The sequence below is a fragment of the Heptranchias perlo genome, chromosome 2 (genome assembly GCF_035084215.1).
Source record: "Heptranchias perlo isolate sHepPer1 chromosome 2, sHepPer1.hap1, whole genome shotgun sequence".
Lineage (NCBI taxonomy): Eukaryota > Metazoa > Chordata > Chondrichthyes > Hexanchiformes > Hexanchidae > Heptranchias > Heptranchias perlo.
The window spans coordinates 130,281,133-130,294,917 of NC_090326.1; the positions used below are offsets into that span (position 1 = coordinate 130,281,133).

The 13,785-nt window shown below is 40.2% G+C and overlaps 1 protein-coding gene across 7 annotated transcripts in view; it reads left to right on the forward strand.

Moving 5' to 3' along the window:
• si:ch211-285f17.1 (sickle tail protein homolog) overlaps positions 1-13,785 on the forward strand; it is a 643,872-nt gene that overhangs the window by 481,328 nt on the left and 148,759 nt on the right. For all 7 annotated transcript variants that reach the window (XM_068007127.1, XM_068007122.1, XM_068007126.1 and 4 more), the window contains one exon: positions 7,638-7,833. In XM_068007127.1, coding sequence (XP_067863228.1) covers positions 7,638-7,833 — 196 coding nt within the window. The remainder of the gene's footprint in view (positions 1-7,637; positions 7,834-13,785) is intronic.

The following is a 13,785-nucleotide window of genomic DNA, read 5'->3' on the forward strand; positions in this document are numbered from 1 at the left end:
AGGCAGTCTGGAGGACAAGGTCATGGAATGCATTCAAAACAGTTTCTTAGAACAATATGGCATGGAACCAACCAGGGAACAGGCTATTGTAGATCTTGCATTGTGTAATGAGACAGGGTTAATTAGCAATATCCATAGTAAGGGATCCTGTGGGGAAGAGTGATCATAATATGATAGAATTTCACGTTAAGTTTGAGAGTGACGTACTTAAGTCCGAAACTAGAGTCTTAAACTTAAATAAAGCTAATTGTATGAGGAGCGAGTTAGCTAAGGTAGATTGGGAAATTAGATTAAATGTATGACAGTAGATAAGCAATGGCAAACATTTAAAGAAATATTTCAATATTCTCAACAAACATACATTCCATTGAGAAATAAAAAGTGATTTATCCATGGCTAAGTAAAGAAGTTAAGGATAGTATTAGATTAAAAGAAGAGGCCTATAATGTTGGCAAGAAGAGTAATAAGCCTGAGGATTGGGAGAGTTTTAAAAACCAGCAAATGATGGCCAAAAAACTGATAAAATGGAACATGAAAGTAAACTAGCAAGAAATATAAAACCAGATTATAAGAGCTTCAACAAGTATGTAAAAAGGAAGAGAGCAGCAAAAGTAAACATTGGTCCCTTTAGAGGCGGAGGCTGGAGAAATTATAATGGGGAATAAGGAAATGGCAGAGACATTAAACAAATATTTTGTATCTGTCTTCACAGTAGAAGATACAAAAAGCATAACAAATAGTGGGGGACCAAGGGTCTAATGAGAGTGAGGAACATAAAGTAATTAATATCAGTAGAGAAAAAGTACTTGAGAAAGTAATGGGACTAAAAGCCAATAAATCCCCTGGACCTACATCATAGGGTTCTAAAAGACGTGGATGCATTGGTTGTGATCTTCCAAAATTCCCTAGATTCTAGAACTGTCCCAACGGATTGGAAGGTAGCAAATGCAACCCCGCTATTCAAGAAAAGAGGGAGGGAGGGAGAGAGAAAACAGGGAACTACAGGCCAGTTAGCCTGACATCAGTTGTCGGGGAAATGCTGGAATCCATTCTTAAGGAAGTAGTAACAAGGCACTTAGAAAATCATTATATGATTAGGCAGAGTCAACATGATTTTATGAAAGGGAAATCATGTTTGACAAATCTATTGGAGTTTTTTGAGGGTGTAACTAGCAGGGTAGATAAGGGGAAACCATTGGTTGTAGTATATTTGGATTTTCAAAAGGCATTCGAAAAGGTGCCACATAAAAGGTTGTTAAACAAGGTAAGGGCTCATGGGGTTGGGGGTAATATATCAGCATGGATAGAGGATTGGTTAATGGACAGAAAACAGAGTAGGAATAAACAGGTCATTTTCAGGTTGGCAGGCTGTAACTAGTGGAATGCCACAAGGATCAGTGCTTGGGGGCCTCAGCTGTTTATAATCAATATTAATGACTTGGATCAAGGGACCGAGTGTATTGTATCCAAGTTTGCTGACAATACAAAGCTAGGTAGGAAAGTAAGCTGTGAGGAGGACGCACATAGTCTGCAAAGGGATATAGACAGGTTACGTGAGTGGGCAAGAAGATGGCAGGTGCAGTATAATGTGGGGAAATGTGAGGTTCTTCACTTTGATAGAAAGAATAAAAAAAACAGAATATTTTTTAAATGGTGAGAAACTATTAAATGTTGGTGTTCAGAGGGATTTGGGTGTCGTCATACAAGAAACACAAAGTTAGCATGCAGGCACAGCAAGCAATTAGGAAGGCAAATGGCATGTTGGCCTTTATTGCAAGGGGGTTGGAGTACATGAGTAAGGAAATCTTACTATTGTACAGGGCTTTGGTGACACCTCAACTGGAGTACTGTGTACAGTTTTGGTCTCCTTATCTATGGAAAGATATATTTGCCTGAGAGGTAGTGCAATAGAAGTTTACTAAATTGATTCCTGGGATGAGAGGGCTGCCCATTGAGTAGAATGGGCCTTTACTCTCGAGTTTAGAAGAATGAGAGGTAATCTCATTGAAATATACAAGATTCTGAGGGGACTTGACCGGGTAGATGCTGAGAGGTTGTTTCCTCTGGCTGGCGAGTCTAGAACTAGGGGGCATAGTCTCAGGATAAGGAGTTGGACATTTAAGACTGAGATGAAGAGGAATTTCTTCACTCAGAGGGTTGTGAGCCTTTGGAATTCTCAGCCGCTGAGGGCTGTGGATGCTGAGTCGTTGAGTATATTCAAGGCTGAGATCGATAGATTTTTGGACTCGAGGGGAATCAATGGATATGGGGATCGGGCAGGAAAGTGGAATTGAGACTGAAGATCTGATTGAATGGTGGAGCCTACTCCTGTTCTTATTTGCAATTTTCAAGTGCAAATGGGCTGACTGTGTGCCACGCATAGTACGTCCATTCGCACAAGGTGGTGAGCGGCCTAACAAAGGGATCGCTGGGAGGCAGCTTTAGAAAAAGGCCAGAACTTGTGGGTGGGGGAGGATTTTTTGGGGACCAGAAGAAGTAGGAATTTGGTCGGCCAGCCTCCCTCCCTCCCTTCCTCCCTCCCCACCCTGTCTACGAATCACTTCCAGCTTGGCTCATCCACAAAGCCGGTGCATTTCCTGCGCGCCCCCACCCCACCCCGCGTGGTGATCTGCCCGCTAGCATTCATTGAATATGCGAGAGCTCACCTGAATTATGTTGGTGATATCCGAACCTAAAAATGGTTTGTGCCTTCCGCGCTGGCTTTGGGCAGGAAACACGGGCGCTCCACCGACTTCATGTCCGTTTTGGGCAGCGGTTGAAAATTCCCCTGGAAATATGCTGAAACATCAACCCGTCTTTTTGCTTTCCAGACTTTGCTGGACCTACTGTGTATTTCCCGTGTGTTCTGTTTTTGTTTCTGCAATTAAGACACTTGTGTTTGTTAACTTTACCATCAATTCTGAAGGCTTGTCTGAGTTGGCAGCCTGCCAATTTGAAATAATAAAGTTGCACACTCAGTGTGAAGTTGTTTGTTTTGTTAGCCAGTAACAGTTGGAATTTAATAAATGCACATCTGTTACAGTGCAAGCTCAACAGTTTTAGACGTGATTAGAAAAAAAAAAATCCAAAAAATAAAGTATATCATTTAGTCCTTAATGAATTGAAGGAAAGGAATGATAAATTTGTTACAGATTTCCATTGACTTCTATTTCCTGTTTACTAAAATGTCTACGGACAGCAAAATACTTATGTAATGTACATATACATCAGTTAAATACATAGCAAGTTTTGATCTTTCCAATTATTCGTTAATTCCTTAATTTGTCAAAACTAGACAATTATCCAGCAAAGCAATTTATTAATACAGACTGTAGCAACTATTATTGATAGGCTTAGATTAGCACTGTTTAGCGATCAGCCTTTCATGGTGCAGGCCCTCTGTTACAGTTATACTTCAGTTGGTTGTAATGCCATGGTGATGTGGCATCACACAAGTTAAATGGCCTAATAGCTACAAACCCTGCAGGGCAGTTGACCCAGCTCATTTGTTATCCAATCTGTCCACATCTTCCCTAGATTTTTGTAATGGAGGTGTAAATATTGCTGTGTTATTACATCCTTTTACTCCTTATACTGTTCCAGGCTGAAAATCTTGTCTTGTATATTGAATGCTGGACAGATCTCAGTTCAGCTTTATCTAAAGGTTTGTAGACAATATATACATAAAAATACATTTTTTCCCCTCTCTAATAAACTGTTATAATCCCAGGGTGAACTATACAAGTACAGTTTGCTTTCTGTGAAAGTGATTGCTGTATTTTATTGATGGGAGCACATTATTAATGCAGCAAGGCACTGTATTAACCATCCTGATGTCAGTGGCGCATCTGTCTAAAATTTGTTGCTTTATTAAATATCTCTTAATCTTCCAGTTCACAAACCTGTGTATCTTTTATTTAAATACCATTTCTGTCTGGTGACTTAATCTCTTTTTGTAAAAAGAAGAATATGGATTTTTTTTTTTGTTCCCATCGCTCTTGAAATGTAGTTTAAGTGTGTCTGTTTAAGTTTTAGTGAAAATGGCCGGACTTCTGCTTATGGCAGGATTTCTCGTCCCTTTTTAAGAGCTGCCATTTGTACAGTTGCATTATTTAGTTCCATGTTATACTCTTATTCAGTATTGTGCATTTATTGACTCCTGCTGAATTCATAAGAAAAGTGTCATAGATTACAAAAAAATTAGTATTTTTGAGTGGTTAAGCAAATTTAAATTTTAGAATAATCCAGATTGTGATAAATGATGTGTATCACTCGAGAGCTGGTGTGAAGCAGTGGTGTACATTCATGATTTTATTTGTTTTTCATCACTATTAGTCTTCACGTTTCAGTTGAAGTTTTGTGTGTTTTTTTCTCTTGTGTAATCCTCACTTTTTCTTCTTTCTTTCTGTCAATCACAGACATTGCAATGCATGTTGGCCTCCCTTCAGTCGGAGCTTGACATGCAAAGGTTCTTGATGAAAATTGAATCATCCCAGAGAGTTAGTAGCTTGCTTCCCTCCTTGTCCTTTTTCTTTCACAGTGAATCGCACTCAATCTTTTTTGTTGATAGGCCACAGCTGTATGCAGGCATCTTAAACTAATACAAGTTTAAAGATGACAAAAACTGATGCATTTTGTGCTGGGACTGCCTGCCTGTCTGAATGGGACCTGTTGCCTAATGATTGATGTAAGCTCCACAGGCCTACATCAATGTCTGACTGTTAGGTTACAGGCTCCACTGTTAAGAATTTTTTGAAATAAATTGGAACATTTCAGTTTCAAAACTGTACTTAAAAAGATAGAATGGCACAATCTGTTGGTGCTCTAACCTGCAAAGGGGTTGAAGATTTTGGGTTTGCACCTGTGATTTCTCTGCCTGATGAGTTCTTAATCTCCAGCTGTGCTGCCTGGATGACGTTCTAAGTTGGGTCCAGGCACTTAGAATCATAGAAGTTTACAACATGGAAACAGGCCCTTCGGCCCAACGTGTCCTTGTCGCCCAGTTTATACCACTAAGCTAGATCCAATTGCCTGCACTTGGCCCATATCCCTCTATACCCATCTTACCCATGTAACTGTCCAAATGCTTTTTAAAAGACAAAATTGTACCCGCCTCTACTACTGCCTCTGGCAGCTCGTTCCAGACACTCACCACCCTTTGAGTGAAAAAATTGCCCCTCTGGACCCTTTTGTATCTCTCCCCTCTCACCTTAAATCTATGTCCCCTCGTTATAGACTCCCCTACCTTTGGGAAAAGATTTTGACTATCTACCTTATCTATGCCCCTCATTATTTTATAGACTTCGATAAGATCACCCCTTAACCTCCTACTCTCCAGGGAAAAGAGTCTCGGTCTATCCAACCTCTCCCCATAAGTCAAACCATCAAGTCCCGGCAGCATCCTAGTAAATCTTTTCTGCACTCTTTCTAGTTTAATAATATCCTTTCTATAATGGGGTGACCAGAACTGTACACAGTATTCCAAGTGTGGCCTTACTAATGTCTTGTACAACTTCAACAAGACATCCCAACTCCTGTATTCAATGTTCTGACCAATGAAACCAAGCATGCTGAATGCCTTCTTCACCACCCTATCCACCTGTGACTCCATTTTCAAGGAGCTATGAACCTGTACTCCTAGATCTCTTTGTTCTATAACTCTCCCCAACGCCCTACCATTAACGGAGTAGGTCCTGGCCCGATTTGATCTACCAAAATGCATCACCTCACATTTATCTAAATTAAACTCCAACTGCCATTCATCGGCCCACTGGCCCAATTTATCAAGATCCCGTTGCATATGTTGTGGGTAGAAAGATTGGAAGGAATTTCCCAAGATTTGGGAATTTCCTTCCAATGTGCATTTCCTGGCGCCTGCTGGTTAGAGTACCAGAGCTCTGGGAGAGGTCCACCATCTACATGTTTTGACATTTGGGCAATGGTGGATGGCATAGTGTGACCTCAACAGGGGAAAGAAATAAAACCAAAAGTAGCTTTCAGAACACAACTGGGTAGATTGCCTCTATCTATTTAATTTTACAGTTCCAATTTATAATTCAAATCTAAGAAGAATATTCTGTTTTTCTTTCAGTCCTAACTAGCTTAACATACTAACCTGGATGATGTGACTCACTGACAAGTGTGACATGATTATTTGCAAATGTCTTGTTCTGTAACAACTTTTCACAAACTGTTGAGATGCATGTGAGAGTTTGAGAATGTTTGTTTCTCTGGAGATAATTGCCTTAGCAGCAGTTGGTTTCTGAGTGATTTTCAAATGTCTTAAGATTGTTCATCGTTTTTGCCATCTATGTTTATATTTCAATAGCAATTGTTTATTGGCAATATACTGTAGACAGGACAGTTGAACCATCATTCTGCTGCCTTCAATTCCTCCCCAGGTGAAGCTCATGATTACAATCTGTTTGAGCCACCACAATCTTGTTTCATAGTCATTTCCATTCTTTAAAAGTTACTTCCTCGGCTCAAGCGGTAGTGGAAGATTCTTCATTGCTGCTAATGCTGAAGGGGTGATTGACTAACATCTTGTCAAGTGTTGGAGAAGACATTTTCAATTGGTTTTCCAATTCCCAATTGTGTGTGGTACAATGGTGTGTATGCAATGAGAACACTCCACTTTGAAACACTGCATTGATTTTTACATTAAACTAGAAATAATAAACAGACCTACTTTCTGACAGGACTGATAGTGATGAATTGAAGGGTTTTAAAGTTCAATTCCGAATCTTGTGCATTCTGAGCTAAATAAACACTATCGCCTGGAATTTCCCTGGGGATTCCCCCAATCTCCCACCACAACTTTGGCAAAAACCCTGTAGAAATAGTTAATGGCTGTTTATGCCATTTCACCAAGGTTTGCACCAAAGTTATGGCAAGAGATCGCGAGAATCCCCACAGAAATTCTATTCCTATGTGATTAAGCTGTAAAGCTCTTTTTTAGGGACCAAAATACTTGTGTAAACTTCTGTGCAGCAATACAAAAATGTGATGAAAATATAATTGACCTGATTAATTAAAAATGGCATCACCTAATTAAAGATGAAGATAATGAGATATAAGCTGGGTGTCTGTCTAGTTACTGAATACAACAGTGGTTTTCAAAATTACCAGTTCACACATCGTTAAGTTTATTTATTATAATGGAGAAGTTAAAAATGTGAAACATATTATGCAGTCCTTTGATGTAGTTCCTTGGCATATTAGTATTCCTCACTACAAAGCAGTAATACACAGAAGTATATAATGCTTACAACACAAGAACAGGCCACTTGACTCAACCAGTCCTTGTGGTGTTTACCCTACACACAAGCAAATAGCCCTAATTACCTTTACCCACCCTGTTCCCATATCCCTTTATCCCCTTTTCCTTCATCCGTAGATGGCTAATTGTTGTGGAAATTTATTCACTTCAAGGATAAGAATTAAATTCTATCTGAATAAGTAGAATGGCTGCAGGTTGAATTATGCAAGATGCTGTACCTTCTAACAGTGCATGGTGTTCAGAGGTTGCGCATGACTGGTTTCCAGGTTTGTAATCTTCGATACGGCTATACAAAGATCTTTAGTGGCTTGACTTGTGTAGTAATTTTTTTAAAATCATGTTTTCCTTCTTGCAGAGCAGAAGCCCAAAGCATTTAAGAAGTTCCCAGCCTGGTCTCGGGGACCAGGCCGAACATCTCTCCGTTGCATCAGCAGATTCCTTTGAAGTAATGGCAGAGCCGGAAATGCCACATCTTTTTAATAGAGGGACCCGCTTGCGGGCAAGCCTCCCAGTTGTTCGGTCAACCAACCAGACAAAGGACAGATCTTTAGGTAAGGTGTAATTGGCACTTCAAGTATACTGCACTTTCATTTACCATTCCACCTGAGATGAATTATGCACAATAAATGTAAACACCACTAGAGAGGCATCTAAAACCCTGTGTTGGTGTTGGCAGCTGAGAGCTTTGCTTTGCACACTTCAGTTGTTTCTTTGTTACATACAACCAGGTTTAAACCAACAAAATGCTGCACTACTGATCCTAAATAAGTTAAGGAAAATGTTATTCTAATGTTCTCTTGGATTCCGAACCCTATGTGGGGTCTGAATGTGTTAGTGCCAGAATTACATAGTTTTCTTCACTACAAATTAAGAAGTTCTGTAATATCTCCAATTCTGCTTTATAATAGTTTGTAAATAGAAATGCCAAGGAAATTTTTATTGTATACTTTGAAAGTTAATGAGATCTTTCACAGCGAATGTTACTGGTAATTGTGTTTTGGAAAGCTGTGAATGTAGCAGTTAGTAAAACTTTTTGTTTTTATGTGAATCTGGAACAATTGTATTAGATTGTTTCCCTCCAGATTTAAAATTGGAATGTCCTTTTCTGTGAACTATACAAGCAATTCTTTAGATTAATGCTCTATAATAGCCATATCCTTGCGTTTCATTAAGGAAAATCTAGTCCTATTCAGGATAATCCCCCTGACTTGTAAAATTATTTAAAAATCACCTCCTGGTTGGAGCAGCTGTTTCCCTGCACAGAGCCTGGGATTCCCAAACCTGATGTGACTGTTTAGTGTTCGGTCCTCAGCTGTTACTCACTTTTTTCATGGAACAACTACTGAAAGTCATCGAGCCAGGAAACTTCTAAAACAGTTTTACGGTGTAATAATAACATTGTACTAATTTTGAAGAAATTGCCCATTCTATGGTCACTAAATTAATTCTCTGTAGTATGTCGTAAAATCCAAATATATTACCAGTGCACCCAAACAAGACTCTTGAATTCAAATGGGAAAAACGGATAATGATGAGTTGAGACATTTTTATTAGCTTATAATTTTTAAAGTTTACGGTAGCTTGCTTTTTTTAAATGCCATGCTCTTCCTAAATAAGCTCCCAGTAAAGCCATTCCATACCTTCGTTTTGCATCCTACCTTTAAGCATGGCTGCTATATTTAATTGACTATTTTTGTCACAGCAAACCTGCCTGACTGCTAGTGTAGAGCTTTATAGACTGCTTAAAGGGGGGAAAAAAGGACACTTGCGTAACACTGCGATATGCAGACTGTAGCTTTCTTGATTGATGTTGTCAGATGTCGTTGGAGAGTTGTGTACACTGAGGCTCGGATACTGGCAAATAGATGACACCTGAGTCATGCCACTGACCTTCAGTCCTTGACTTTTATTGTTGTACTAAATCTGTTGCAACGTGTAAGATGCCAAATCATGGCAAGAAGACTCTAATGACATGGCTCCAGTTCACTGTTACAAGAATCCTCTTGTAGGAAAATGTTGATCAAGACCCTTCCAAACTTTGTAGCAACTATTCTCTAGCTAAGATCTTAATGCTTAAAATGTGCCTGTTAGAAACATGCTCGAGACTGGCTAAGCTCATTTCATTTGAGATCCTTATAGCTATTCGAGGGAAGTCAGAGTTTAATCCCATTTACCTAAGATGGATCTGAACCTAGGTTCCAGAGGTGAAAAGTATGTTTAACACATTGTGTAACCCACTCTCCAAGGGGTCTCTGTCTTTAAAGTGTTTCCCTTTTTGTTACATGATTGGCTTCATAGTTCTGACTAGAGATAAAAAGAAAGGCACTCAATACTGGAAGTGAATAGGAGAAAAGATACGTTAACATTTCAGGTGGGACCATTCAACTGAGCTGTTTTGAATCCAGTTACTACACAGTGTACGACGAGTATCACATTTCAGGATGTTCAACTATTTTGCCACAGAAGACCTGGGTATGATTTTTATATTAAAATGTTAACTTGAGCTCTCATGGGTTTAGAAATCCCCTCTGCAGTTTGAAGTTGCGGCTTGGGGAGGGGAGAAGGGATGGGGAAGAATATTTTAAATTCAAATGGGCAGGTCGGTGGATTGTTGCCTGACTTTTTAGATCAGGCCGTTGCATCAAGATAACTCTTCATTTTGAAAGCGGCAGGAGTTAATTGTGGCCTCCACCCAGGGGGCGGTGGCTGGTATAATTCACAGATCTATTTGGCAGGGAAGGGATACAGAGGTCAAACCCTCAACTTCCCTGTCCAGAGGAAGAACAATAGAACAGAGGAACGCATGTTCTGGCCCGGTTTTAAAGTTCTGCTGAGAAAGGCTGGTAAGGATCTCTGCCTTGGTCCAATTCAGAATAGGACTAACATAAGAACATAAGAAATTGGAGTAGGCCATACGGCCCCTTGAGCCTGCTCCACCATTCAGTCAGATCATGGCTGATCTTCTACCTCAACTCCACTTTCCTGCCTGATCCCCATATCCCTTGAGTCCAAAAATTTATCTATCTCAGCCTTGAATATATTCAACGACTCAGCATCCACAGCCCTCTAGGATAGAGAATTCAAAAAATTCACAACCCTCTGCGTGAAGAAATTCCTCCTCATCTCAGTCTTGACTGGCTGACCCCTTATCTTGCGACTATGCCCCCTAGTTCTAGACTCTCTGGCCAGGGGAAACAACTTCTCAGCATCTACCCTATCAAGCTCCCTCAGACCTTTTATATGTTTCAATGAGATCACCTCTTATTCTTATAAATTCCAGAGAGTATAGACCCAAAAGACCAAAAGAAAACATTACTTAGCCCACAAAAGGGGACAGTGTCACATGATTTATTGTTTTCTTTGAAGAGGGACTGAAATTGTTAGTGAATTTGTTATAACTAGTACGCTATACATTCAATTATTAACAGTAATTGAGGCAACTTAATGATTCGCATCTAATTAAAAGCGTTAATTAGTCCACCTCTCTAGAGAAGTGTACGAGGGAATGCTTGTACAGTAACCAGCTGATATAACGAGGGGGTTCCATTAGTCTGCTCCAGGGTCATGCTATGATACAACTAGATATTGGGCAGTATAAACGAACTCCTGATTGTAAGGAATGACGGTCCATGAGAGAAGCCAGTGATGCTGAACCTGAAAAAATATTTAGAGCAGGCACAAAATTTCTAATGAGAATTACGGGGCGTCGATCCCTCGGATACTTGCTGCCTTCCCTACAATGAAGTGTGGAGCAACTGCTCTCTACTTGGTGCCTCTCCAGGATTGCAGGATCTGTGTTGGGAGGATTTTGATTATGAACCTGTGACGTCTTACTTTAGCACAGAACACTGTGGTCTGCTGTACTATGCTACTACACCACACAGCAATACGTTGGCTGCTTCGAAATGCACATGTGAAACACAGGCTGAGAACATTCTCGCAAATTTCCTAACTTGTGCAGAAACACCTAGGGCCTTATTTCCTTCTGTTTTCTAATTTTAGTGAAGAAGTAGATAAAAAGAAAATGGAGGAAAATATACCCTCATCCCGATGCTTGTTGAAATCGCCAGCCTGCACCATATGGAGAACTGGATGTACAAACCAGTCTTCAAGCGTGTCACATCTGTGTTGAGAGCAACCAATATAGCTAGTTACTAACTAAAGTTTATAAGGTATGATGAATTAAGTTCTGCCTTCTTGGGAACTGGTTAGTTCAGTTGGCTACATTGGGCACAATTTTAACATTGAAAATGGGTGGATTGAGGGCCGGGGAGCATTGAAAATCGCAACCATTTCAGACCTGCCCCCAACCCACCCATTTCCATTTTTCACCGGGGAGGGGCGGGCAACCAACCTGCTCCCAAGAGGCAGGTTGGTGACTAAAACCTTTCAAGGAGGCTGCGGGCCTCCATTTTTACAGATTTTGCAATTTCAACCTCTTAGGGGGCTGGGATTCCCGGGCCTTCACCTTCCACCATGTGAGAGGAGGCAAGAAGGCCCGAAACTGCAAGTAAGTGCCTTTCTGGCGCAGCTTTTGGGCCCAGAGGAGCAGGAGTGCTTTCCCCCCCACCCCCTCCCCCACCCCAGGCCCAACCAGCCTACCTGTAGCAACCACCCCCACCCCCCCCAAACGATCATGGACCCCCGTGTGCAGCCTAACTCAACACCCACCAAACCCCCCCCCCCCCCCAAAAATGACCGCAGACCCCCGTGACCTTTTCCTGATCCATTCCCCCCCCCATGACTGTATGGATTGGGGGGCAGTCAATCAAAGACTTACCTTTTCACGTGTTCTCTCTCATCCGACTGAGGCCAGTCTGTCAATCAGGCCAGCCAGTTGGATGGCACACTGACAAAAAAGAGACATCCTTACATCAAAATCGCAAGGACCTCCCAGGAAACCCGTACTTCCAGGTTTCCCATCTGCAATTTGATCCCCTACCCCCTTCTCGGCTCGGGGTCAAAATGATGCCCATCGTGTCTTCATTTCTGGGACTTGGATTTAAATGAAGCTTGGACGGATGGACAAGGTTTTGTTTGAAATATGTTCAGTCTTGGTCCAGTTCCTCGTGACTGACCTAATCTAATTTGCTAATAATTCATTATTAGTGAATGAGAAGGCCAATAATTCATTATGTGAGATGAATGCAGCTTAAACCCCCAACCTCGTCATTTTAAAAAAAGTATAAAGAAAATGTAGATATGATGTGATATCTTTAAGAATCATTTAGAAGTGGATTTTATGTACAATTTTTGATCATTTTATGTAATTCATTTTTTTAAAAAGAAGTCACCATTAGCTGTAAAAATTTGGCTTTGCAACTTATAGGTTCTAGAATTGAATGTGAATATTTACAACACTGATTCATTATTACTGGATATTGTCTTCTGCTGAAGGTGCATTTTTGTTAAAATCTTAAAATTGGTTAAAACGCAGTACATTTACAGTTAGAGATGGTCCAACAAAATTTAAATATAGGCTCTTAGTACCTTTTTTTAGAAAAGTAAAATTCAGAAATGCGTCCATTAAACAGTGAAGTGTCTTATGAGACGGGCCAAAATGAGCGCTTAGATTTTTTTTTGTGTGGGAGCTTGACTGAACCTGAAATATCTAAGCAGCACCAGAACAAATGACCATGGCATTGATTTCCTGTCTGTCTTCATTATACAACTTCAAAGGGTCAGTAAAAGTGTAGGTTAAATAAACAAAAAAGCAATAGGTGCTGGTCTTTGATGAAGGAAAACTTGTTGTAAGACTAGTAAGGTTCTGGAAGTGAGCCCGATCTAGTGTCTCGCTCATTTTAGGAGCTCCTAGGCAATGTGTCTATATTATTTGTCTTTTTATGATTTCCGCTGTTTCCATTTACTATTGTTGAAACTTTTAGAATCTACCAACAATTTGTATCAAGGATTTATAGCTTGAAATATGTTCTGACTGACTGAACATTGTATTGTTCAAATTTTGAATTGAGTTTGTGAGTAAGCCTGTGTAGACAGGAAACAATATTGTGCATTTTTTTCTATTCTGTGTACTGTGAAAACAATCAATATACATCAACAGGGAAAATGAGGAATGATTCTGGGTCTTTTTTTAGCCTGAATCTCTCAATCTTCCCTTCTTGTATCCTGTTTACGTGTGTGCAATCATATTTAACTATCTTCAGGTTTCCCCCCCACCATAAACTTTAATTATTTTTGGCCAATCTACATGGTGATTGAAGTTCATTATTTGGATGTGATAATGCATAGTCTGTTTCATTGCCCAATTTACCTACATAAGTCAGTACAACAATTCATTATGTGAACTGTTATGATGTGGTAAGGCACTGTATAAGTGCAATTTTTAGTGTGGAACTGAGCTATAGATAACTGAAAGATCACATGGTTGATTCCTGATCCATGCTTAGTCAGCTGATCTCCACTTAGGCTGAGACAGGCAGTCCAATTACCTTAGTGCCCTGGACTAGGGAGGAGAAAATTGTGCATTAGGTTTGCATTGATTC